A 26,278-nucleotide genomic window follows, 5' to 3' on the forward strand; every position below is an offset into this window, starting at 1 on the left:
CCATTAAGATGAGAGCCCTTAAGAGCATGTCAGGTCAATTGTTTGCTATACCTCTCTGCCTTAACAAGTTGGATGGCGACTAATGTTTTTTTTTTTTTTTTCAAAGGGTGGCTGAATTTTCATTCTTCCTATCATATAATAAACTTATATCTATGAGAATTTGTTGAAATGTTATCTCTCTGTCATAAGTGTGAGGATGTATATATGATAATGTCACATCTGATACTATGACTGCCACATTGCATTTGATCCTCATCTTTCCACCTAAAGTTCACATGTATATAGCCCCATATCGCTTTTATGTCAAAAATATCGAAGAATTAACTGTTTTACAATATTTTTTCAAGTCTTCACTCTTCAGCACTATTTTCTTGGGTATGTCTTTCATTCAACATGACAAGATATAAGCCTTTACCAAAATTCATAGGGATATGACTACTTATGGGGCTATTAAGGTCAGTCAGGTGCACAATTAAGATCTATCCAGTTTTATCAATTAATTACTCATTTGATTCTAGAGAGTTTTTTTTAAAGCTTTCATTCTACATGTATGTTCGACTTCACATGTTTGGTAATGGCATGCTCCATACTTTGCTACCAAATGCTGATTTGGCACTTTTTTTTTCAGAAATCTTCATCATGAGCTGCTTACTTTCCTTCAAAAATCTTCAGCATACTCTATTTTTGTATTGGATGATTGTCTGCCATTAATTTTCATGGATTCTTTTTTGTTATGCAATTATCTTGAGCTGTTTTCTGATTTCTGAAGCACACAGAACAGTTGATTGTCCACACTTCATATCCAGGTGCGTAAGACAAGATTCGTTTACTGTTTTCTGCGTCCAAATTACGACATGTTGCATGCAATCCTTGTTATGAAATATGATCACGATAGATCCTTTGCATAAGGCTCAAGAAAGGCTGCTTGTTTTTCAAGTCAAGGTGTTCTATAGGGTCTTTGTGTTAGAACTCTAAATACTATGGTTTCTATTCAGTAACAGACTACTATTTAACTTCCTCTGGCCATCCAATCCTCTAGAAGGAGAATTTCTCCAAGTGATGCACAAGGGTTAATTTGTTAATGGGTTGATCTTCTTCCTGAGAGTGACTGGTCATTCGGAATCTTGAGTAACGAGAGCAGAAAATGTATTTGGAGGTTGAAATATCAGGGATTAATGTCATTTGACGCGGTCGGTCTACTCTCAAAGGTGGAGCATGATAGTGACTGTGCAAGTAGCACGGTATTGATAAAGCCATAAAGGCAATTCTTCTGGCAGTAATGTAGATAACCTTTTACAAGGCTTTTGTGGACAGAACACATATTTTGAATGCTTTATGGTTGGTGAATAGATAGCCTACAGTTTGCTTGTGCTGAATTCAGTTCATACCAGACTTCACTGACAGAAAGGGTTGTCTGATTACTTAGGTAGTGCACTTTAGCTGTCAGAATTACAGTTGATGAAGTACTAGTCAATAACATATATTGGTGATAGTAGATCTGCCCTCCATATGAACCACAGAAACAGAAAATCTTGGTGGTGAATGGTGATTTTTTACTTTATTCTTTAGATCTAATGTAAGCATACTGAAAGCCAAAATGTGAGAAGAGTTTGTGAGGCAAATTGTGGTAGTGCTAACTACTTATAGCGGGCAAGCACAAGTGATACACCCACCAGGAACTAGGTTAATGAACAAACTAATGCAGCATTCGAGGCAATGAATCGGGTGGAAGATCAAGTTTATCTTGTTAAATTGATTTAGAAGTGGAAATCCTTCTGTAAAGGAAGTAGCCTCTGGGTAGGTTGGATATGTTTGGATCTTCAAAATCTGTCACATTTACCTTAATCTTATTAGATTTGTAGACCTATCATGTTTAACTTCTATTTGTTGTTGGTCATGTAGAGCCACTACTCTGGGATCTACGATGACTTCCAGTGGATATTTTAATGATATAGTCTCTTCTTGCTGTAAATATTACTCCTTTAATGTTACCCATCCTGGGTGATTATATCTTATAAATGTGCTTAATTGATATTAGGTTGCTAAACGAAGACTATATAACATCTGAATTTTCCCATGCATGCTTGGATAGCTACTATGGCCTACTTTCATTCTCAAGTCTATATATAATATCTGTACACATGTTATTGTTTAGTGTGTCTATCTTCTTGTGCTTTCATTACTACAGATTCTGCTTTCATGAAAGGATAGTGTTTCCAAATGTTGGTCTTCTCAGGTCCTCTTTGTGTAATATCTAAAACACACTAGAAATTTCATGTTTTAATGCACCAAATTAATTTTTCTTTAACCTTGTTGCTTCCTGGTTTTGGATATTATATGGTTTAAAAGGGAAAGGGAGATAGCAGCCTCTTTTCTGCATCAGATCTCTGCTATGATCAGTATTTTCGCCGTTCGGATTTTGTGGCTATTTAAATAAGTCTTTCAGGTTTAATTTAAGTTGAGGATTTCATTAGAGGTAGGCTAGGAGCTAGAACTCTTAGATTTCCTATTAGAATCTAAACAAATGATAAGTGTCTAGGAAATAAGGTAGTATGGATCCAGAAACTTATGGTTGGCCACTTTTAGATTCTACATCCTTTGGCAGAGACTTTCTGAAAGCAATTCCATTATGCTATTATCTAATAACTTGACAAGTCTATTGCATAAGAATTTTTGATATTTCTGATAGAAATCTTGCTTGTACAAGCATCACCTTGAACAACAATCTGCAAGATATATATATATATATATATATATTTTTAATCCAGCAATCAACTGTTAGCTTTGACAGGTTCCTCATGGCATGTTAATATGTTATCAAATAAAAATTTGCTTGATATTTCATAGTTGGTGCTCAATTTATATATTAATCCCCACTTCCCAGACCTCTCTCCTCTTCAGCTTCTTTGAGATGTAAGCATAAATTTTTAATTTTTTATTATTTGGTTTCAATTGGATCAACTTGCATCACAACATGCATCTGGATAAGCCACAAATTCCACGTGTTATTTGCCTGACATAGGGGATTTCTAAATGGGCAGCAAGTTATGAGTGTTTCAATTTTATTGCCTTCTTTCAAGAGAGCCTGACTCCTGGGGGACCATCTCTTCAAAATTTGTGAGACATCGAAAGGAGAAGGATCAAATGAGATTTGAGCTGATCTCATGCAGAGATGCAAATGATAAGTACGCATTTGTTTTTCTTGGGGTACAAAGAATTAGATGACATATCTTCTCCAATACTTGTCTATGGTGCAGAGGCCAAGAAATAGTCTTTTTCTGGAGAAGAAAACAGAGAGAGAGAGAGAGAGAAAGCTTGAGAGGGAAGAGTGAACGGTGGAAAATGACATGTTACCAAGAATATGTAATTCAATATTTGGCTGCAAGGGAATGAGATGTGTCAGGAGAAATAGTGAAATATACTTCACCCAAGCCTAAAGCAAACCTATGTTACTCTCCAACCCCTCTCTCATTTATTTCCTTCCCCTCCAATATCTCCACTCTTCTTATCAATGGAGCAATAAGAATACTCACTCCTCCATATGAGGTGGCTTCAATCCCTCTTCTCCCCATTGAAGAAGTTATGGCTTCGCATGCATTCTGCCCCCAAGAAGAGTATGTTCTCCACTCCTAAACTTCTGTAGCTTCCTCTCTTCCTCTTTTTATCTTCCCAGGTTCTGATGGCAATAATCTTTTAGCTTCTCGAGGAATCTGGATATCGTTCTATTCCATTCTATGTATTACTTTCACTAATTATTATTGTCGTTGTTATTGTTATTCTCGCAGAGCGAGGAATTTACATCCTTTATGAGGATGTGAAGTCATGTTCAGATGAGGATGTGCATATACTCTGGTCGATACTCGTGGAGTCGCACGCGCCCCCGTTGCGGTTGTCGCAATGAAGGTTACTTTGATTCCCAGACGACAAGAGAGAATAAGTGACATTGGATATTTCATGTAAATATGTGCTTATAAATACACAACTATAGGGCTCCTTTAAAAGATTATCATATCATGTAATGTAATGTAATGTTAGCTTTCACTTGTTTGATGAGTGTGAGCAATCTAATCTTCTAATCCAATGCATTGCCGAGGAGAAGGAGGATTTTGATGAAAGGTATTGCTCTGTTCTTCCGATTAATGGTTGGCTTGTCTATTTTAGGGTAGTTGAAGGTTGCAGGGATTTCATTTTCTTGTGTAGTAGAGAATACTTGAGGTGATGGTGAAATTAGCAAAGTCTACTCAATAGATGTTGATGTGATTACAACTGCATGCACGTGTACGATTGGTGGGATTTGTTCTAGAATTAGGATTAGGATTAGAAAGTAGAGATAAGAGAGTCATAGAGCTAACTAATTAAGTAATTAACTAGAGTATCCTATGTCCAAGTAATTAGGTAATTATTCACTAAAATCATTTCTAATCATGTGATTATGCATCTTAAGTCTCTGTCCTGTTCGAAACAGAGCATCATCAATCATAGACGACATTACGAGGACGTCCACACTCGAAAAGTTATGCCTTTTATTTTAGAAAAATAATAATGAATTAACATTCTATTGTTACTATAACAAAATTAGATAATTATGCTTATTTAAAATTGAAAATATATAAATTAATAAATAAAGAATTAAAATAAGAATTATACGACCATGAAACGTTAGACTCCCGTCATAAATAAAATATATCTGGGTTCTACCTAAGTGATCTTTTTATCATCTTGTATCATATTTTTAGCACGTCGAACTAATTTTAAAAATATATATAATTCTTAATAAAAATATATTAGTATATTTGCTAGATTGTTAATTTATTTTTATAACTATTATTCTTTTGTTTGTTAATTTTTTTCCAACCATCTTGAATTCTAGGCATCAGCCTACACACTCATCTAACGCCTAAGTGCGTACTTAATTTCGTATTTGAAAATTTTGATGTGAGTTTATTATACTTATTAACACAAATTTTTCCATGGAAAAAATAAAATAAAAAATAAAAATAAATTGCTTTTACGTGCTATATTGTGCCAATGATTAGCCTAAAAGCTTATAAATAATAATTAAATAAGTAAATAAATAAATAAATAAACAGTTGGACAGTCACCTTCACTCACCAATCGGTATATCGTTGCCGTTTTTCTTCCTCCTCCCGCTTCATCCCGATAAGATATCCCCCTACCTCTTCGATAACCCACAGATATCCTCCCTTTATCCAATGCGGGAATAACTCTTTGTCTAATCACTCGGGTCCCCCGATTGATCGATCAGCAAAACCTTACCCTAGTCATGGAGAGGGACTCCTCCTCCGACGACGAAGAGGACGATCGCCGGGCCCTTGTCCTCCAGAACGAGACGAAGCCTCCCCGACGCCGCTCGCCCTTCGAGATCGCCGGCGCCGGCCTCGCTCGCGCCGGGGGATTTTGGTCGAGCAAGCGGTATCTTCTCCTCGCCATTTGCCTTCCCCTCGTCCTCATCCTCCTCTTCTTCTCCCTCGACCTCGGCCGCCTCTTCCGTGGCGTCCCCGTCATCCGGATCAATGGGGATGGTGGCGGATCCAGCGGTCGGATGCGCGAGGCCGAGCTGCGCGCTCTCTACCTCCTTCGGAACCAGCAATTGGGACTCCTCAAGCTCTGGAACCGCACGATTTCCGGTGCCCATTCCGGATCTGGTGTGGCCCCTTCTCCTAATTCGGCTCCTCATACCGGCTTCAATTCCACTTCCTCGATCTCAGTGTCCTTCGAGGAATTCAAATCCGTGTTGCTCGAACAGATCAAGATCAGCAAAGAGATCCAAAAGGCCCTGCTTTCCTCACACAGGTTCGGAAACACTTCGTCAGAGTACGTAGATGATAATGCCGGCGATGATCTTCTCGATTCAGGGATCTACGCGTGTAAAAAAGCGGATAAACAAGCGGGAAGGAGGACGATCGAGTGGAAGCCGAAGAAAGACAGGTTCATGTTCGCGATCTGTCTGTCAGGTCAGATGTCTAACCATTTGATCTGCTTAGAGAAGCATATGTTCCTCGCAGCACTTTTGGACCGTGTTTTAATATTGCCAAGTCCGAAAGTGGATTACCAGTATGACCGTGTTTTGGATATCAGTCACATTAACGAATGCTTTGGGAGGAAGGTTGTCATGTCGTTTGAGGAATTTTCCGAAATGAAGAAGAACAAGATGCATATTGATAAGTTCATATGTTACATAGCAAATCCCCCTTGCTTCCTGGACGAGGAGCATATTAAGAGGTTGAAGACTTTAGGGATTTCGTTGGGTAAGATTGAAGCAGCTTGGCCTGAGGATGCCAAATTGAAGGAGCAAAAGAAAAGAGTTGTTGATGATATAATGCCAAAATTCTCATCTGATGCTGAGGTTATAGCAATCGGTGATATGTTTTATGCTGATGTGGAGGAGGAGTGGGTGATGCAACCAGGAGGTCCACTTGCTCACAAATGCAAGACTCTGATCCAACCAAGCAGGCTTGTCATGCTCACTGCACAGCGCTTTGTGCAGACTTTCTTGGGAAGCAACTTTATAGCTCTACATTTTCGTCGCCATGGGTTCCTAAAATTTTGGTAAGATCGAAGTTTATTGATTTTCTTGTTCTGTTCTTTATAGAATGTCATGCTAATTACCTCTAAAAAGATATGGTAGTGGCAAAGGCGATAAAGCTTCATACTATCTACTTGACACTTTTTTAGACTCCTATGTACCTCTAGAAATCTGAAGTCAAGAATCTCCATCTGACTGTAGTAGTTACAATTGGTAGCCATTGTCATTTGAACTCCCTAGGACTTCATATGGCACTTGCATTTGTTTGTGGTTCATGTGATGAGACAAATCACTGTTAAGTGAGTCAGTTGGTTTTCATACTAGAATTCAGTAAAAAAGCTTCTATTCCTGCAAGAGTAGCTTGTATTCTTTTGGATCTAAGAATATAGCAATTCATTTGTCTTGACATTTTGATGTTTTGACTATGAGAGCAGTATGCTTACATATAAATGCACCTAAATACATTAAATAAATAAAGGGCATGTAAATGCACAGTGCTCCTGCCTGCACTGAGTTACTGAGTTTGGGGAGGGAAGGTGTACACAGCCTTACCCATATTTTCTGAAAAGTTTGTTTTCCAGACATGAACTCATGACCACCTAGATGCATAGGGCAAACATTATCATCACACCATGCGCACCCTCCATATACTTAAATACATAAAGTGAGGAGTGTATAACATTTTATTTTGATCTTTACTTGCTCTAGCATGCGGATGTAGGGGAATTTCTTTTTGTTGATAGGGGGTTATGGGTTCTTTTTCACTTGGAAGATACAACAATTGATTACATATTAGAGGTTTGGAATCTCATGGAATCTTGTTAGCTATTTTTGTTGCATCTGAAGTACAAAGAAGATGGAATAGGCCAATCGGGTTAGAAGGTAGGGGGAGCAGGGTTGTTTTCTTTGAGAAGAGGATAAGGTATAGAATCAATCATTCATTTAATTGGCTACTGGGATCATATGATCCCTTGTTTAGAAATGATTATGTAGCCCTACTTATCAATTATTGTCAAAGACTACTAGGTGCATGGATGTGGCTTGTCTGTCTAGATAATGCGGAAATATAAATCTCTTTCTCATGAAGCATTTTGTTGCTTCCAAATACTGTAATGGCATGGGATTAATGAGATATAGAAGTAACTTAAAATTTATATAACGTGGTTACCTATACCACAAAATTTACTTAAGATTATCTTTAAAAGGAAAATCCAGTGCCCATTAAGTGCTATATAAACAACAGCTAGAACTATTTAAAACATTCTTGTTTCAAGAATGTTGAGATAGCATATTGTACTCGTTCAGTTCCATTTGGAAATCTCCGTTCTCGAGCTACAACTTAAAGTCCTTGGCAGCTGGTCAGGTTAATCAATGAAGCGGCTTCACAATTTTATCATGGATGAATCTACTTCCCTTTTGTTAACATTTTCGCATTGCTTGGCTGAATGGCATATATTGCTTCATGAATATCACCATAGGGTTTCAAATTTGAAAGGACGATCTTGAAACTTTCAATTTTTAGAACTTTCGATACAACGAAGTTGAGATCGCATATTGCATTTGCTTGATTCATTTGGAAATCTTCATTCTTGAGCTTCAATTTATTGGTCAAGTTAACCAATAAAGTGACCTTATACAAGTTTATCATGGATGAATCTACATTTTTGCACTGCTTGACTGAATGACATACATTGCTTCCTAAATATCGCCATATTACTTCCTAATTATGAATTTTAATAAATATGCTGCGCTTGCAAGTGTGCTCTTTTCTGCAACATGCTCATCTATCTGGTTGTGAATTAGTTCTGCCAGCCAGTATGACTCATAAATAATGGTAACAAACCAACCGGTCTTATTGTATTGCTTGTTCTGGTCATGCTATCTGTCCTCTAACTACTAGACACTTGGTACTCTCCAAACTTTTGTTGGAAAACTCTTGACAACTTCTATAGTCCTAACACTAAAAGTTTTGCATCTGCTATAAGTACACATCATTTGATGGGAGTGTGCATAATAATGACGCTCAAGTTGCTTTGTTTACTCTTGGTTATTGGAAACTGTTGCCCCTGGCATTCATTGGGGCGATACTCTTGTTGGTTTTATGCCCACTTGAATAGTACCTGTTTTTTAGAACATACATACTAGTATAATCATTAATTTCTTTATCATGTGTTGTTTGTTTAAGAAATTTGTTATCTTCTGACCTTCCCTTTCATCTATACCTGCAGCAATGCTAAAAGGATGAGTTGTTTCTTCCCCATCCCTCAAGCAGCTCAGTGCATACTGCGAGTGGTTGAGAGATCCAGTGCCCCTGTGATTTATCTGTCCACTGATGCTGGTGAGAGCGAAACTAATCTTCTCCAATCATTGGTTGTGCTAAATGACAAGCCAGTGCCACTTGTCAGAAGGCCAGATCATAATAGTGCTGAAAAATGGGATGCCTTGTTATATAGAAATCACATAGGTGGAGATAATCAGGTGAAAATTCTACCTCACAGAGGACATTACATTATCTCTAGCAGTATAAATAATATACTCTTGAGTATTGCATCATATTGTTTTTCTTTTGTTAGGAGACGATTAATGGTAAGACACATGCACTAAGCTGTTTTTGGCCACATGCAGGTTGAGGCCATGCTAGATAAGACAATCTGTGCGCTGTCCAATGTCTTTATAGGATCATCAGGCTCAACGTTCACGGAGGACATTCTTCGGCTCCGAAGAGGTTGGGGATCTGCTTCCCAGTGTGATGAGTACCTTTGCCAGGGCGAGCTACCTAATTATATTGCTGAACAAGGATGAGATAAACTGAAACGAGCTTCAACAATTTGGCCCTTATACCCCACATTTTTTTAATTTAGTGTTTGTATATTAATCACATCTAGTGTTCGGGAGCATTCTGTATCAAGTGAGATTGATTGAATTTCCCAGTTGCATATTTGTTACATCTTTCACTATCCAGGTTCTACATGTGCATTACTATTTGCTTGCCTAATTTTTTTTCCAACGAAGTTACATGTTCTTGGAGGCTGGGAGTGATGGAATTGGAAGAACTAATGCGAGCTCTAGTAACTGCGAGGTTTCTTCCATTTGTATATGTTGTAACTTAACTCAATCCAGAGTATTGAAGCCACCATTTCTGTCTGCTGGAAGGGTTTCACTGCTTTGGAGATCTCAACTGATGTATGCTTTCTTAGGCCCAACTCTTATGTGAGGATGGTTAATCTACCTTATTTTTCGTCAGTAGATCATGCGTTACTCTGACAAGCGATACCACTTCTTAAGTTCCTATGCTTGACACTGTTGCTGTATAAAATTTCAATGGAAGTCAGAAACTTGAACATGCTATATTACGTGTTTTGTACTATAAAGCAGTCCTACTTGTTCTCCATGCCCAAACTTCTCTCTCTCTCTCTCTCTCTCTCTCTCTCTCTCTCTCTTCCTTTTGATTTATAGAATCTTTATCTTTATATACAAAGCTCAAATGGGTTCTTTTATTTCCGTCATGTCCTAATCATCACTTTACTCATCTTACGCCATTCCTTAATATCCGCATAAACTTCGTAACGTATTGGCTACAAAGAAATAAAAAACAATAAAACCATACATCTTATACCACCAATGCTTTTTCACTTACTACAACTTTGTGGTAAATCTTTGCTAATTACTCGAAGATTTTTTTTATGTGAGAGAGAGAGAAAGAGATCGAGAAGATAGATGTGAGACAGTGAGAGTATCTTTATTTAATATATATATATATATATACATATAGTATGGTCTTTGGATGCTACGCCGAAGACAATATTATAGCCTGGTCTTTGGTTCACCCACGCTGAAACCAAAGCCGCACATACACCCCCTCCATGTGCACTGTCCCAATCTCAAAGATCCACGCGTCTCCCTACCGACCGCACGTACAGCAGACGGATCACTAGGCAGAGTAAATCAGCGCACAGCGTCTTGGCCTTGTCTCTGCCCAACACGCGGCCTCCTGTCGATCGCCACGTCGGCACTACCACCACCAAATCTTGCTCGGGAGGAAACAGCAACTGCCGCAGACAATGCACCGTACCATGCTACGTACTGCCTGCAGTAGCTCTGTCTAATAGTAATATCCCATGCGAGTCCTCACCTAGAGTAATTATTTTTGTCTCTGTTACTCCTAATAACCCCTCCCCTAACAATATATCAACCCTTAGATCTATTAGTTACTTCTATTAATTTAATTATTTTATTTGATCGGATCCCCATAAAAGAAGCAAACATACCACTCCTCTTGTTTCCATCTCACCCAGTAACTCAACATAAAAATCTCGTGAGCTTAAAAGAAGGCAACACACACTATATGATACAAAGATAACCACAAAAGAGAGAGAGAGATAAAGAAAATCTTGAGAAAAAGTTATATGCTCAGGCAAGAAGACTTCTTTGGTATCTAGCTGATGTGGGGGGCAGCGTAGATTTATTTTATGAGTTGAAAAATGCATCTCAATCTCCATAATAAATTAAGAAAACGGAATTACCAGCTGTGCATAAATTAAAGGATTATGAAGAAGAATAAGGTTTTGCTTATAATTAATTTAATCAGTAAGTGGGATTATATTACTCTGTTTAAACTAGTGAACATGGAAAGCCCCGTGAATATCTCAAGTAGTGTCGACATGGCAATTGGTCCCAAAAATAAATCAAAATTTGGATTTCAATCATGTAAACTATATGGAACAGGAGTTAATGATTCATATCTAAGTCACAGATTGGCTAGATGGAAATATTATGTCAACTCTGACCTATGTCTGCTACATGATTAGAATCCTGGGAGGATTTAGTTACACAAATTTATTTCTTAAGTTTGTGCCAGAAGTATTATTGCTTTCTATGTATTAAGTCATCGTTATAACTCATTGACTAAGTTTTATTAAAATTATAAAAAAAAAGATTTTTTATTAATATTGTGATTAATATCTGATAAATTTTCATCCCAGCAGCTTAGTTTAGATTAACTTTTCTTTAAAAAAAATATTAATCTAGTTGTTCAATCTGTTTATCGCAAAGAATTAACTTTTTATCTAAACCGATCTCTGGGTTCATGAAGAGAGAGAGAGAGAGAGAGAGAGAGAGAGAGAGAGAGGATTCGTCAATGGGATGTGGATGTGGATGTGGATGTGGATGTAGGGTGGGGGGGAAAGAGCAGGGGTGAAAAATGTGGGCCTTTCCCGTTGTCCTTTTTGTACTTCAAAAAGGATCAGCTCCTCTGAGAGTTGGAAAACGTTTGTCTTCTTGGTGCCATGTCCTCTCTTCCCCCCTTCTCCTCTTCCATCTCTCTTCCATGTCTGTGAACATAGCCCACAAAGTAAATATTCTTCCTCCTCATCTCTCACCATACCCCAGAAATAGAACAAGGTGGTTACTTGCTCCCTCTGCTCAGCTCCTGTTTTCTCTTACTTCTTTTGGTCCATTTGGGAAGGGCTATATGAGAAGTGGTCATTGAGAGGAGGAATAAAATGATGGGGGTTGATGCCAAGGATCAAGATTATCCAGAATTTGTGGAAGTCGATCCAACAGGAAGATATGGCAGGGTATGTAACAAAAAATTCTTTCTTTTCATCTTTGTTTTTGCTGGCATCTGGTTCTTATTGCCTGTGCTTTTGTATGCAGTATAATGAGATCCTAGGCAAGGGAGCTTCAAAGATAGTGTATGATCCCATTTCTCTAATTTCCACCTACTTGTTGATGACTTCTGGAGGAAATTTGATTCCTTTTCTTTTGTTTGACAATTCATGGGTATTTTCTCATGTGGGTCTACCTGTGATCTAATGGCAGTTACAAGGGGTTTGATGAGTATGAAGGGATTGAGGTTGCTTGGAACCAGGTGAAGCTCTATGACTTCCTTCAAAGCCCTGAGGACTTGGAGAGACTATACTGTGAGATCCACCTCCTCAAGACCCTCAAGCACGATAACATAATGAAATTTTATACTTCCTGGGTTGACACCTCCAAGAGGAACATCAATTTTGTCACGGAGATGTTCATCTCGGGCACTCTTAGGCAGTAAGTTTAATCTTTTCCCCTCTTAAAGCGTTTTGATCTAATAAATTAATTTTGATTGCTGCTGGAATTATTAGTTTGTTTGTTTGTTTACCATTTGCCTTGTGTGGTTTAGGTATAGGCAGAAGCACAGAAGTGTTAACATCAGGGCTGTGAAGCACTGGTGTAGGCAAATCCTGGATGGCCTTCTCTACCTTCACAGCCATGATCCCCCTATCATCCATAGAGACCTCAAGTGTGATAATATCTTCATCAATGGGAATCATGGGGAAGTCAAAATTGGCGATCTTGGCCTCGCTGCCATCCTCCGGAAATCTCATGCTGTCCACTGCGTAGGTATAACATACTATAGCTTATCTCCGTCAGTTTGTTTGTTGTAAGGATCTTTTATTTGCCAAACAGATTGAAGAACTCTAGACTTAGATGCTCTTTCAATTATGTCAGGCACACCTGAATTCATGGCTCCCGAGGTATACGAGGAGGAGTACAATGAATTGGTGGATATTTACTCTTTCGGCATGTGTGTTCTTGAGATGGTGACATCTGAGTACCCATATAGTGAATGCGCCCACCCTGTGCAGATCTACAAGAAAGTTATCTCTGTAAGTACTGAAAAAACTTTAGCTCAGAGCTAATGTCCTTAACAATAGGAATTCTAATGTGTCAATGTGTATTCGCACGGCTGCAACTTGAACCAGTGATGGCACTTTGCAGTTCATGTCTCTGTGCCGAGATTTGGCCAGCATGAGATGAGGCACTTTCAAAGGTGCAGGTTGCCAAGCACATGCCATTAAGTTCTTGGCCCTGTATCCGAGACTTGTTATCATCTATAATTCTGTAGAGCATGCAATTGCAATTTCATTGGTGATACTGACCAGTAAATTACTGCTAGGGGACCAAGCCTGAAGCACTATACAAAGTAGAAGATCCGGAGGTGAGGCAATTTGTGAAGAAATGCTTAGCCCCAGTATCTCAAAGGCCTGCTGCAAGGGAACTTCTTAAGGACCCTTTCCTCCAAATTGATGATCATGGTCTCTGTTACGCGGAGGAAGAATTCAGCAACATGGGCCATGTTTTAAGGCAATCTTCCCTTAGTCTTGTTCATAGTAATGGCTCCTTAATTGCCAACGGATTCTTTGAAGATTTCCATCAAGAAACACTGGAGGAAAATGGATGGCACTGTGATGAGAGTCACATAGAAGCCCATGGAATTGACCTTTTCCACGGTCATGAGGATGAACCTCTTACTAATTTAGACATAATGATTAAAGGGAGAAAGAGAGAAGATGGACGCATTTTTCTGAGGCTTAGGATCGCAGATAAATTTGGTATATTCTTATCTAATCTTTTCTTTTGTTGATTGAGTCCGTAGAATGAAACTCATCATCATTGATTCGTTTTTGCAGGCCATGCATGGAACATCCACTTCCCATTTTACATTGAATCAGATACTGCATTGACTGTGGCAACAGAGATAGTTATAGAGTTAGATATTACTGATCATGAGGTGACTAGAATAGCAGAAATGATTGACGGTGAGGTGGCTTTATTAGTACCAGAGTGGACACGGGGCCCAGATATAGAAGATTCAGGAGTTCCTAGCATAGCATTCTGTCAGACTTGCACATCTAATGCCTCACCATGTGGGTCACTTCTAGATTACCTCTCATCAAGACACCCTGGCTGTGCTCACCTTGATTGTGCTGCAATGCATGGACGATTTAAAGAGATAACATACCAAGTTGGAGGACCTGAAGAATGCACGACTGAAGGACCACCTGCAGAGTGTAACCAAGCCGATGGAGTTCATTGTCATTTGCAATCATCAAGAGAGAATGAACCTGATGATGGAGATAGCCAAGTTGACCGGTTGTCAAAAGATGACAAGTTTATGTGCATAAATGGACATGCAGCTAGCGATGCAAGAAAATTGGCAGACAAGTTATGCTTTAGTTGTCAACAACAGTGCCTTGAGGTACCAGAATCAAGATATTCCTGTCCTGAACCGAGCATATCTGATGATTGTGAGAATAACACGCACAAGGAACTGAGCTGGCTTAAAGTGAGGTACCAAACGGAGCTTATAGAGTACAACACTCAACAATTCGAAGAATCGAGTGCTTTGCATCCACCTTCTGACTTCGGTAACTGGAAAATAAGTGCAGATGATGGAGTTAAAGTTACTGATATAAAACCATTACTAGGTTCAAATGGCAAAAGTGAGTCATTCCATTTCAGCAGACATCATTCTTTTCGTATTCCTGAAAGGGAACTAAACCCAGAAAACATCAGTGCATCTGCTATTGCTAATACTGTGCAGGGTCTTGCTGGAGTAGCTACCCCGATTTTGGAGCTCTAAGGGCCCAAAGTTGTGAGGTCAATGCTGAAAGCAACCCTAGTTACATGTTTACAGGGAAGAGTTACGACGCAGAATCTCTCCTGCTAAATTCTCTCACCAAAACGAAGTCTCTCCCCATCGACACAGTTGATGGTTAATTCCTGATGGGCATTTTTGGATCATTTGCAGCAGAACTGACTCCACATTATTTTGGTTCTCTTACCAGATTATATAGCTCTACTCCTGCAAAGTGCAACAAGCTAGTAAATCAACTGAAATGTAATGAGTTTCTAGGAATCACTCAAGAGGCCACATGTAACTTTTGAATGAAGAGGAATATATTTTAGTCTGATTTATACAATATGTTCCACCTGGTGTAATCTTTTCCTGAGATTAACTCGAGAGATATTGGAGGCAATTTACTTTTCATACTACAAATCTATAAACAATGTTATTGAGATTTAGGCTTTTAGTTGGCTAGCAGATGAAAAATGAGTGCTTCTCTGCATCCTATCTATGAACCTAGATGCTAAGGCTATCACATTGTCTTCTGAGTTGCCAATTATTGCCAATCCTTTGCCAGTTCTCCTTCACAGTTGACAAGTTGAAATTTGTTACCACATGCCAGCCTGCAGTTGGCTCTCAGGAAGCCTCTCCTGTGCCCATAACTTTCAACACTGGGTTCCACCACATGCTCTCCTCTTAAACAAAGATAAGGATAATACATGCTATGAATCTTTCAGGCTCAATATCTTAAAAAGTAGTTCTTCCAGAAGCAAAGAAGGTGAAGGCAACTCAGGGATAAAGCAAACAGGGATTGTGATAGGGAAAGTGACAGATAGAAAGGGCCCACATATTAAAGATAGGTGATTAGAACTTTTTATAGCTAGGCTTATAGTATAGTATTGTGATAAGCTTGAAGGAAAATTGCAGTGGATTGTGAGGTGAAAGCTAGACCTCTTTTCTTGAATAATTGAACACAGGAATGGATGTCCTTTGCAAACTTTAGCCATTTCGTATAAACCACTAATAGAAAGGCTACTCCATGAAATGAAAAATATAAGCACTAGCTAAGTTTAAAGTATATTATTATGGAGCCGTACAATGAGAAGTAGTTGCTTTTTAAAGGAGTTGGGCCTTCTCTTTTCTTGACTATGTTGCCATAACCTATGACTAAGCTTAATCTTTGCAGGATCAAACACAATCCAGCATCTGAATTCGGTTTATTGGAGTCTAATTTTCTAAATGCCAACCTATCCACTACTTTATGTGGAGAATTGCAGTGGTTTAAACTGGTGATCTTATCATGTCATAGCCCACCAAAAGAACTTTTTTTTTTATATAGAAATATAGGGCTCTTTTAGACTCTGAGCAAGATGGTTGCATCTGGTGGAATTAAGTTTGGCAACAACTTGGCATTAAGCATGAACGACATGGAAGAGGTGACATCCTTTTGACTGAGTTGGATTTGTGGACAAAGAAATTGTGACTTATTTTGGAACCTATGGGAAAATAATTGCTTGGAATTTGACTGTCTTTGCCTGCATATAATAACTGATACAGATAAATTTTGAGGAAGAATACAAGAAGCTATCGTTGATGAGCAATTCAGATGACCTTAAAGTGGTGACTAAAAAGAAAAAGAAAAAGTTGCAGGAGTTTCACCTAATCACTAATTCCACATTTAGCTTGTTAATCAAAAAAGGAGGCTGAAAATAGCTCAAATTATGCATATTAAAATACTAATCAACATATCCTGTTGAATTCTCGTCATGCATTCGAGTTTGCATGCAAAGAATAGATGCGTGATTACAACAACTAAGGTTCTCAGATTCAAAAAGTTTATCGCAAGAAAGCGTAGATCTTTCCTAGGTGGAGGACATCAAAAGGAATGCGTTTTGGCATCAGGTCAAGAGCTTAGACAAAGAACATTAATCAGACTGGGACTCTTTACCGGCTCACATTTAGCACGCAATCTTTCTTCACGACATCCATATTGAGCAAATTTTGGTAGGTGCTACTTAATATCTTTTAGTGGCAGAAACCAAAAGGAAGCAGCCATTAATTGGAGGTTGTCGAACGAATTTGGAGCCTTCCATGCACCAAACTTTTCTTAAGAAAGCTACCGAAAAATTAACAGATGGGTAATCTTGGAATCAACTTTCTTTTTCTTGAGTTGGTCAGAAAATCATTAAATTTTCCAGCATTCAAATCAGTCCAACCAACTATTTCGTTTCATATTTTCCTCCAGTAGTTAGTCTAATCCAAGAAATTCCACATATTTAGCTATTTCCTTAGGTAATATTATTTATCGAAAAACTCTACCCTTTCTTTAGTTCTCTAAGCATAACAAAATCATACAGGCAGAAGTACCAAGTTGAAGATTCTAATGCTGCAAATTTCATATTTACATTGGATGAAACTGTTCATTGTACATCTGAACCATAAGAGTAACAGATATATACACCACATGAATTGCCTCTGGAGAGCAACATGGCGCTCCAATCGCTGTTCTGTTAAGCAAGAGGGAATTCACATTGCATTACTTGAGATCATCTTGAAGCTTAAAGGACATGTATAGCAATGCCAGCACTGCTCCCTGAGGAAGGGGAGCGAATTTTGCAATATAAGCCCCTACCCACATTGCTATCACCACTAAAGCAACAAGGCTGCTGCTATTCTTCCCACAGAGCCAGCTGGCAAATTTGATGCATAGGGTAAGAAGAATACCGCCGCGGCCACCGAGAAGCCAAGCAACCATATATCCTGTCTTGTATCCAACATCCAACTGCTTGTCCAACAAAGCAGTTACTCCACAGATTGTGAGTGTTGCACGGAATCCAATTGTCTGCATGAAAAAGAGCGTGAAGAAGGCAAATCTTAGTACGTCGCTGAAAGACCCTCTCTCGTCGCTTGAGGTTTCTTCATACGAGAATCTCTCATAGTACCATGAATCATCCTTTCTCTGCTTCCGATACTGCATCCGCTTCCTCAGTTCTGACCATCTATGATTTATTTCATCAGGATCAGGATCATGGTCCCACTTTGTCTGTGTCCTCTCTGTTGCTCCAGGGAATTGGAACATCATATCATACCGAGCCCGTGACACTTCATCAGAGAGCACCTAAATAGAAAGTGCCAGTTAAATATCAACTAAAAGCAATTATACTTGGAGTATGCTCTAACAAAAAATTTCTCCACCACCAGACAACTGCCTTCTAAAAACTTTGATCTGGCACTTAAGATTGTATTGATGATGCAGGGAAGTCTTAGCCAAGCCTATCAAGGGTAGTCATTTTGGAAGAATACAGGTATTAGGTAAATTGTGCATGTTGGTTTAGATTTTCAGACTAGAAAAACAGTGATTACTGTACCCTACCCCATCCATGAAAAGTTGTTAATTTTTCTTCCTCGCTGATAAAAGGGCAGTCCAGGGAGCAACCCACTGTGGTTAGCCTCTATAAAGAAGATAGTGTTTGTACCAGAGATCAAGTACAAGTAGTTCAACCATAATGCATACTAATTAATCTATTCCTCAGATTAAAAAGATCATGCATATGAAGAATCTGTGTTTTCAGTTCACCAAAATAGCTTGTAAAAGAAACAATTTGAGAGCCAGGAAAGTAAATAGCTATTCATGTTCATATGCAAAGTTTATGAGCATTTCAAACAAGTAGTCACCTCATATGCAAAGCGAATGCTCTTAAAAACCTCGTTTGCTTGCAAATCCTTGCTAACATCGGGATGATACTGCAAAAGGACATAGTGATAAGGCGAACAATTTAAAGCACAGTATTTTGTAGATGCAATTTAAAAATATAAACGCCATAAAATTGTTTTTCATTAGTTAAGTGCCGGCAATAGAGAACCCTGCTGATCTCAACATACTTTATCATAGTCATATGTGCATGCTATTAAGAAGCCATATAACTCTGGTGACCAAAATATTTCCTATGACTACAGGAAACCATCAATAAACAAATAAATCAACAAGCTACTGTCCTTCTGCATACTATTTGTTGTAGTTTCTTATACTAAAGCACCACAAAAATTCATCACAATCATTTTCAAATCTCTCATTACCATAAATAAATAGATATCTCTTTTGTCTACCTTCTGAAAATATAGCATCTCTAATTAAGTGCGCTTCATTTGACAGTCTTAAAGCTTCTGAAAACATCTCGACAAGCCAGCCTCTTTTGTTAAATTATTTTGCTTTTACTTTTTGTTGGCGTTAACAATCTGATTCCAAAAATCCGATCAAAATAAATTAAATAAACTTATGCAGACTGACAGCTTATTTATAGAAGTAAACAGGCTGGACTTGACCCGTGCGTGCGAACCGAGCCGAGCCGGGCCGGGCGGCGCGTGTGTGTGAGTTAAGTTGCATAGGAACCTTTACCCACAAAATAGGTACCCCTTTTGGGGCCCAAAGCTCATAAGAAGTTTATTACTTATATACCATACTAACATTTCTCAAATATCCAATATGGTACTAAACTTACTTTTCTTTATTTTCCATAAGAAGTTTGTTACTTATATACCATACTGACATTTCTCAAATATCCAATATGGTACTAAACTTACTTTTTTTTATTTTTCATTGCCATGATACCCACTTTAGAGCCAATTTTCATTCACTTCTCTTTATGGATTTGACTAAGTGAATATTTGACAATAAAGTACACTTTGAGCTAAATTAATTCCATCATTAAACCATCATTAACAATGTGTGGGCTCCACTTAAAACTTAGCTCAAAATTTATAAAAAATTCATGTCAAATACATGAAATTACCAACACTTTTAACTTCTTCCTGAATATACTTGCAGACATTCCATTTTCAGATCAAAATATATATTCTATCCTTCTGTTCTAGATAATAGTTATATTATAATCTTAATTCTTAAATACTTATTACACAAGCTTACAGTACAGTGCACGGCACACAAATGACAATTTTTTTCTTTTTTCCATTGTGGTATAAATGTTCCACCTAGTGATAAACTTGGGGATTTGATGACCAGAAGAGCATCCGAATACAATCGGAATTAAAGATGATCGATATTCCAAATTGAGGAAATTTTTATAATAGGGACATGTTATCAAATGCCATCAATTCATTCTATGACGTTCTTTATGAGAAGATCAAAGATTTATGGATTCGATGCTCCGGTTATGGCTTTGCATTCTATGGCTCTGTTCATGCTTTAATTCAATGTGAGTTCATGCTCAGATTCTAATCTTAATAAGCACTACACTATATGGTCAGCATTCCTATAAGAGCATGCCTTCACCTAAAGTACAAGGCAGGAATAAGTAATCGAGTGCATCAATCCATATATCTAGTAGCTCTATATCTCTAATAATTAAAAAGTGACATATAATTGCATTTTGGAGATATGAAATCATGTACATGTAAAATTTTCGATGATTAAACAAATACCCACAAATCATTCATGTTATCCTAGAGATATGAAATCCTCGTTTTAACAAAGTGGAAACTTCTATCTTCGAACTAAGAACTTCTACTACCTTGATAACCTCTCCATTTCCATTTCGATACCAACTCGAAGTTAGCCATCAAAATATCACACGAGAATAAATCGACGCTAACTGCGAGCATGTATAACAATAAAGCTGAGACCTTTCTAGCGAGAAGGCGGTAAGCACGCTTAATATCGACAACGGAGGCGCTCCGGGAGATGCCGAGGACGGCGTAGTGGTCCTGCTCCCCTCCGTTGGCAGCCGAAACCGCAGCCGCCACTGGGCCGCCGGCCCGGTCGGCCGATCTCCTGCTCCGACCATCGAACCAGGGCCATAGGCCCACAAAGGAGGAGATTGGGGTCTTTGAAGGTAGGAAGAGACCACGCCCGCCGTCGGAGGAGCTCGGCCGTAGAAGCAAGAAGGAAGATTGCATCTCTCTCTTCTCAGTTCTCCCTTCCTCGCGCGTTCTCGTCTCCTCTGAGCTCAGTCGGAAATCTTGAGATGCTGGGCTTTTGGGCCAAAATAGGCCGGATAGGATCCTCCCCAGTTAACTAAGTGGTTTATGAGTCAAACTTCTGTCCGAAATCTACAATTTTAAGATATGAGCCAACAGAAGGATGCCAGCTAGATGGATGCAGCAAATTCCTGCCTCAGCTTTGCATAAGACCTGCTTCAGAAAAAAAAAAACAGAGCTCATATATAAAACATACCAAGGATCCTAAAATTAGAGCGATCTTCCCATCTTGTCTGAGATTCCGAATCTTGCGGACCACCACAACTTCCTCTTCTTCCCTCCTCGATCGCAGAGGAGCACCGCAAACACGATCACGGACGAATTGGAATCCCCAAGGTGATCTATTCCTTCTCCTCTAGTTTCCATAGAATTTTATTTTTTTTTGGTTAATTTCCCCCCCAAAGTTGTTCCTTAGTCATATAGACCTAGAGCGTGTGAGATTTTCCATATTGTGATTGGATTTGATGCTGCATTGGTGAATGGGTTTAGGAACGGAGGAGAAGATAGCGATGTCTTTTGCTGCCGGGAAGTCGGCGAATATATTCTGGCACGATTGCCCGGTCGGGAAGGCGGATAGGCAGAAGCTGCTCAAGCAAAAGGGTTGTGTTGTTTGGATTACAGGCCTCAGCGGCTCAGGTAATTGATTAAAGCTTTCTTCTTTCAATTATATGTATGATGATTGTGACTAGATTTTGTAGTGATATTAACCTTGCATCTTGTTTGTGATTTTGATGTAGGAATGAATACAGTAGTAGCTATTTTATACCATTGCAAAATGATCTTTCTACTAATTACTGTTACTGTTATTATTATTACGTTTCTAGAGAGATAGGGGGAACTATGGCGTTCAAATTAGACCATCAACCACAGCTGCGGAGAGTCTATCTCCCGACCTCCCAGCAAGGAATAGGGTTTCTCAACCTCTGGTTTCTGTTGAGGGACTTGCTAGATGCCTCACAAGGGATCTGGAAGTCTCAGCTAGGAACTTAGCAAGCAGGGTCTTGCATGCTAGTCTGACATATCTACAATTTCTAGATTCCATGTGCCCTCTTGCACTCAAGGTTTTGTCAAGTTTTTGAGTTTGAATTTAATTATTCTGGTGATGGTGTTCAGTATCTGTAAACAATGGTGATGTGCTCTTTTTGTTGAAAAGTTGATGTGTACGAGGGAATCACTAGGACATGGAATTCTAAGGTGGCCCTTTTCTTGCTTTATGTACATACATTCAGGATTCCCCTGTATCGTTTTATTTTGAGTTTCCATTGCTATGATGTGACTTAAAGAGGCACTTTACTGAACTTGTAGGTTTTGGTTTCACTAATTTACTATGTAGCATGGATCAAGTTCTACAGTTTCACACTTGAAGCACTGATCTGTTATTGAAATGATTATTCTTGAATATTACTGATTTTTGTTTGTTCCAACTTGTTGATTTTTTTTTTCTCTTTACCAAGGTAAAAGTACCTTAGCATGTACATTGGGCCGAGAGCTGCACTCTAGAGGAAAGCTTGCTTATATCCTTGACGGTGACAACCTTAGGCATGGGCTAAATAAGGATCTTGGCTTTAAAGCAGAAGACCGTGTAGAAAACATACGAAGAGTTGGTATGAATGTTCCCAAGATGCTTCATCATGATATTAACTTATATTTCATTTTCAGAAGGAAATTGTTCCTAAAACCAAAAATGTCCTACTTGGTGCAGAGATTTTTCCCCATCAAACTTATTATTTGGTGGACTAAGTTTTTCTTATTGTTTTTCCTTTTTGTTTTAATAATATTTAAAACAGGTGAAGTAGCAAAGCTCTTTGCAGATGCGGGTTTAATCTGTGTGGCGAGTTTGATCTCTCCATATAGAATAGACCGAGACTTTTGCCGTGCTTTATTGCCAGACTCTAGTTTTATTGAAGTTAGTGATTCTTACTTTAACATGCCATGCATCCTATTGAATACATCTGAAGTAACTGTGTAAATTATCTTAATGTATGTGTAGGTTTACATGAATATGCCTTTGGAATTATGTGAAGCAAGGGATCCAAAGGGCCTATACAAGCTTGCTCGTGCAGGAAAAATCAAAGGTGAGCTTTTCATGTATTCAAGACCTGGTGATGAACATGAAATTTGTGTAGAATTCTTGAGACCGTAGAGTACTGCACCTAGAAGATAGAATTCATATTCATTTGGAACTTATAGGCATCAAATAGAACCGAATCTCAAGCCCTTCATATAGCTGTTTTGGCTATGATTTCTGAAGTTCACATACAAAGTAGGAAATAGGAATGGTCCACCTCTGAGGCTACCACAAGTTACTGCTAGCTACATGATAATCTATTGCAGATAGAATCTCTTATTTCTGGGTCAGACCATGAAAGTTAATCATTATTCTTGCCAACCATCACACTACACTGCTTTACAAGATAACTTTGGTTCTCTTATCTGTGATGTCTGTCTAACTGGAGCTTATTATTCATAGATGTTAGAAGCTGAATGTATTTCCGTGAGATATATCAACTTATCAAGTTAATCGGATGCATGAGCTTCAAGCTTGAGACTCATGTGTTAATTGCAGCAATTAATTTAACATGAAACTTGAGGGACAAGAAATCCAAGTTATGAATTACCAATACTGATTAGAGAACTTTGGACTGTCAACTTATCAAGATTACACGTACTCACATTCTTCTATCTAGTTGTATTTGTAGGTTGTAACAAATTACTTGAAGGGTGTCATAGTGCACAAGTGTTTTGCTAATACATTCTGTGGAGGATGAGATGTGTGCTTTCTTATCTAAAGTTTTATTTTGTGGAGGATGAGATGTGTGCCATATCATCAAGGCATATGATGTATGCCTTAAGTATCACATTAAGATGTGCCTTTTAAATAATAATATGTTGATTTCTTCCTAGGTTTTACTCCATCTCCTAGTACCATCTTCTTGTACTTTTGAATGCTCTTCTTACACTTATTCTAAGAGATCCTCCTTTTGTTTATTGTTGTTCAATTTGTCTTCTTTGAAAATTCTCCAGTCTTACTATACCCTCTGAGAGCTTTCATGTATTGCTTCGTGTTGGTATATCACCTGTGATAACTTAGATTCTTCACTTTCTCACTCTGACATTGATTTTTTTCTAAAAAAAATTTAGTGAATGATAATTTATCTTGCATGTTTTGCTTTATTGTTCTGTAGATTCTAATTAATTTTGCATTCAGGTTTCACTGGAATTGATGATCCTTATGAACCACCTTTGAACTGTGAGGTACATCTCCGCTCATAACTAAATAGTCATTCCAATGTGTGCAAACTTACATGGACTCTGACAAAGTAACATGGACCCTTGTCTATTCAATGTGAAGTAAAGCTAAGGACACATCTTATTTCTGATTTCAATCCAATTCATATGGTTTTATAAAACTAGTTCTATCAACTTTTGACTGAATAGTAGTGTCATGAAAAAGCAGTATTTGCAATGACAATCTTGAAACTCATTTGGAAAAGAAGGAAAAGAAAAGATAGCATTAATGCTCCTTGCCTTACATGTGTTAGTTGGCCAAAGTAGCTGCCTCTTGGAGTTCAAATATTTTGTTGACAATTTTTATCATTAAAAATAAGTTCCAATTAGTTTTGAAGCATGTTCTACCCTTTCCATCAGCCATGCTGTGTACTTCATATGTTCTGAGATGATTCTAAGCCTTAGAAAAAGCAAACTAGGAGCTAATGCATTTTAGAAGGCAACAAACTTTAAAATACTTTTATGTCGAAAAGCTTGTCTAAGACTAGACTATCCAAAAATATGGCAAGTGCTGCAGGGCTGTCATAATGTGATGGTAAAGTATGGCTAAGAGACCTGGGAGTGAATGGACAGGTCTTCACCCAATAATACTTGACATTTCCAAAAAGAAGAGAGAGTTTTGTTGGAAGAGACTCTGCAATGCATTGCAAGAAAGGCTCTGGGAGATCAAGAAAGCTTCCTGAATATTTAGATCCTTTCATTAAAATTGTCTTGATTCTACCTCTCTCCAGTAATGTTTTAAGTCTTTAAGAGAGAGGAACAATGGGATCTGCAGAGTGAGAGGGTATTTAGAGCGGATAAACAAAACAATTGTTCGAGAAAATGGAAAGACAAGCACTCCAGTGATGAGATAACAACTATCAAGATATGTCAGATGCCAAATGCAATCTGTACTTCTTAGTAACAATTATAACATAATGTGTTCATAAAATTAGATAGATATATCAAAATGCATGTATATTATCCAGAAAGTTGTGATAAATAACAAAATAAATTTTAGTTGGTACGCAGACTTGATGGAATTAGATTTAATTTTTAAGCACACCTGATTCAAATCTAGATGATTTTTGTACATATTATAAAGAAACAGATAAACATTTTTAAGATCATCACTAGCACAGGAGCTTAAAAGGAATGACATACGGATAGGGTAAAAGTTTGTTTCGTACAGTGTCTGATTGCCCTTTGTTTAAAGTTTCATGTGGCGCGCATGAAGTGTTGTTTGCTTCAACATAATCCATAGTCTTTTTAAAATCTCTTTCTAATACTGGATATCATTGGTTTATGGAGTAATTAGAAAGGGGGGACATGATATATTCTTATTGTTATTCACATGCATATAATATTATAATGTAGAATCATCATAATGGAGGTATCTATTTTGTTATTTCAGATTGAAATACAACAGGAGAATGGCGCATGCCCCTCTCCTTGCGCCATGGCAGGACAGGTTGTTACTTATTTAGAAGAGAAAGGCTTCTTAGAGGAGTAGTGCAAAGTATTTTGAAGGCTTTCCTTTGAGCAAAGAACTATAGATTTATTGCAATCCTTGACCTTTCTGAGAGTTCTTCTATAAGTTATGTATGAGATTCCTTTGAAAGATGTGCAAAATTAACGACTATTCATTCGTTTATCAAGGTTTTAATACTTTCAGACTTCAATTAGCATATATATAATTGTTACTATTATGATAAATTGATAATTGAGTTCAGATGCTGGCTCCTTTCAAACAGGCTTGAGATGTTGATTGTCTTAATGTTTATTGATGCTCAACCCCGGGTCCCACATCTCCCTTTTGAAAGAGTATGAATATTGGAAAGATAGTGGATTAATATTATCAGCTTAAAGGTCCAGGATAGAGAATAAATTAACCAATAAGTTGAAACTTCTGGACGAGTTCTTAATTTAACTGGACGAATTAGATAAACTCTCGAGCTAAATTTGACAAACAAAAAGTTTGTCAACTTTGACTAATTTGTCAATCAAAGTGATTTTCAATGTCATATAGTTCAAAATACTACAAAAATAAAAAATGAATAACTAACATTACAATTCCATTC

At 38.0% G+C, this 26,278-nt stretch overlaps 4 protein-coding genes across 5 annotated transcripts; 3 read left to right on the forward strand and 1 right to left on the reverse strand.

Annotated features, from left to right (window-relative positions):
• Window positions 1-5,139: 5,139 nt before the first annotated feature.
• Window positions 5,140-9,485, forward strand: LOC140763584 (O-fucosyltransferase 36-like). The gene is made up of 3 exons (XM_073101841.1): window positions 5,140-6,570; window positions 8,776-9,025; window positions 9,173-9,485. The coding sequence occupies exons 1-3, from the start codon at window positions 5,285-5,287 to the stop codon at window positions 9,347-9,349; spliced, it is 1,713 nt and encodes a 570-aa protein (XP_072957942.1). The 5' UTR covers window positions 5,140-5,284; the 3' UTR covers window positions 9,350-9,485.
• A 2,305-nt stretch (window positions 9,486-11,790) lies between these two features.
• LOC140763189 (probable serine/threonine-protein kinase WNK9) lies at window positions 11,791-15,388 on the forward strand. 2 transcript variants are annotated; one of them, XM_073101272.1, is made up of 8 exons: window positions 11,791-12,123; window positions 12,203-12,240; window positions 12,368-12,595; window positions 12,708-12,928; window positions 13,037-13,194; window positions 13,485-13,920; window positions 13,999-14,811; window positions 14,913-15,388. In XM_073101272.1, the coding sequence occupies exons 1-8, from the start codon at window positions 12,049-12,051 to the stop codon at window positions 15,086-15,088; spliced, it is 2,145 nt and encodes a 714-aa protein (XP_072957373.1). In that variant the 5' UTR covers window positions 11,791-12,048; the 3' UTR covers window positions 15,089-15,388. The 2 variants fall into 2 exon arrangements, with proteins under 2 accessions (XP_072957373.1, XP_072957374.1); XM_073101273.1 differs by lacking the exons at window positions 11,791-12,123; window positions 12,203-12,240 and having other exon boundaries at window positions 12,355-12,595; window positions 14,929-15,068.
• A 1,904-nt stretch (window positions 15,389-17,292) lies between these two features.
• On the reverse strand, window positions 17,293-20,947 carry LOC140763442 (uncharacterized). The gene is made up of 3 exons (XM_073101635.1): window positions 20,577-20,947; window positions 18,612-18,680; window positions 17,293-18,054 (listed from the first exon to the last, which is right to left on the reverse strand). Exons 1-3 carry the CDS (start codon window positions 20,847-20,849, stop codon window positions 17,473-17,475), a joined length of 924 nt encoding a protein of 307 aa, XP_072957736.1. The 5' UTR covers window positions 20,850-20,947; the 3' UTR covers window positions 17,293-17,472.
• A 161-nt stretch (window positions 20,948-21,108) lies between these two features.
• LOC140763444 (adenylyl-sulfate kinase 3-like) lies at window positions 21,109-25,921 on the forward strand. Its single transcript, XM_073101636.1, has 7 exons — window positions 21,109-21,266; window positions 21,420-21,566; window positions 22,385-22,534; window positions 22,718-22,836; window positions 22,921-23,005; window positions 24,139-24,185; window positions 25,612-25,921. Exons 2-7 carry the CDS (start codon window positions 21,440-21,442, stop codon window positions 25,708-25,710), a joined length of 627 nt encoding a protein of 208 aa, XP_072957737.1. The 5' UTR covers window positions 21,109-21,266; window positions 21,420-21,439; the 3' UTR covers window positions 25,711-25,921.
• The last annotated feature ends 357 nt before the right edge of the window (window positions 25,922-26,278 follow it).

Source organism: Typha angustifolia, chromosome 7, assembly GCF_048772165.1.
Source record: "Typha angustifolia cultivar Huaian chromosome 7, ASM4877216v1, whole genome shotgun sequence".
Classification (NCBI taxonomy): Eukaryota; Viridiplantae; Streptophyta; class Magnoliopsida; order Poales; family Typhaceae; genus Typha; species Typha angustifolia.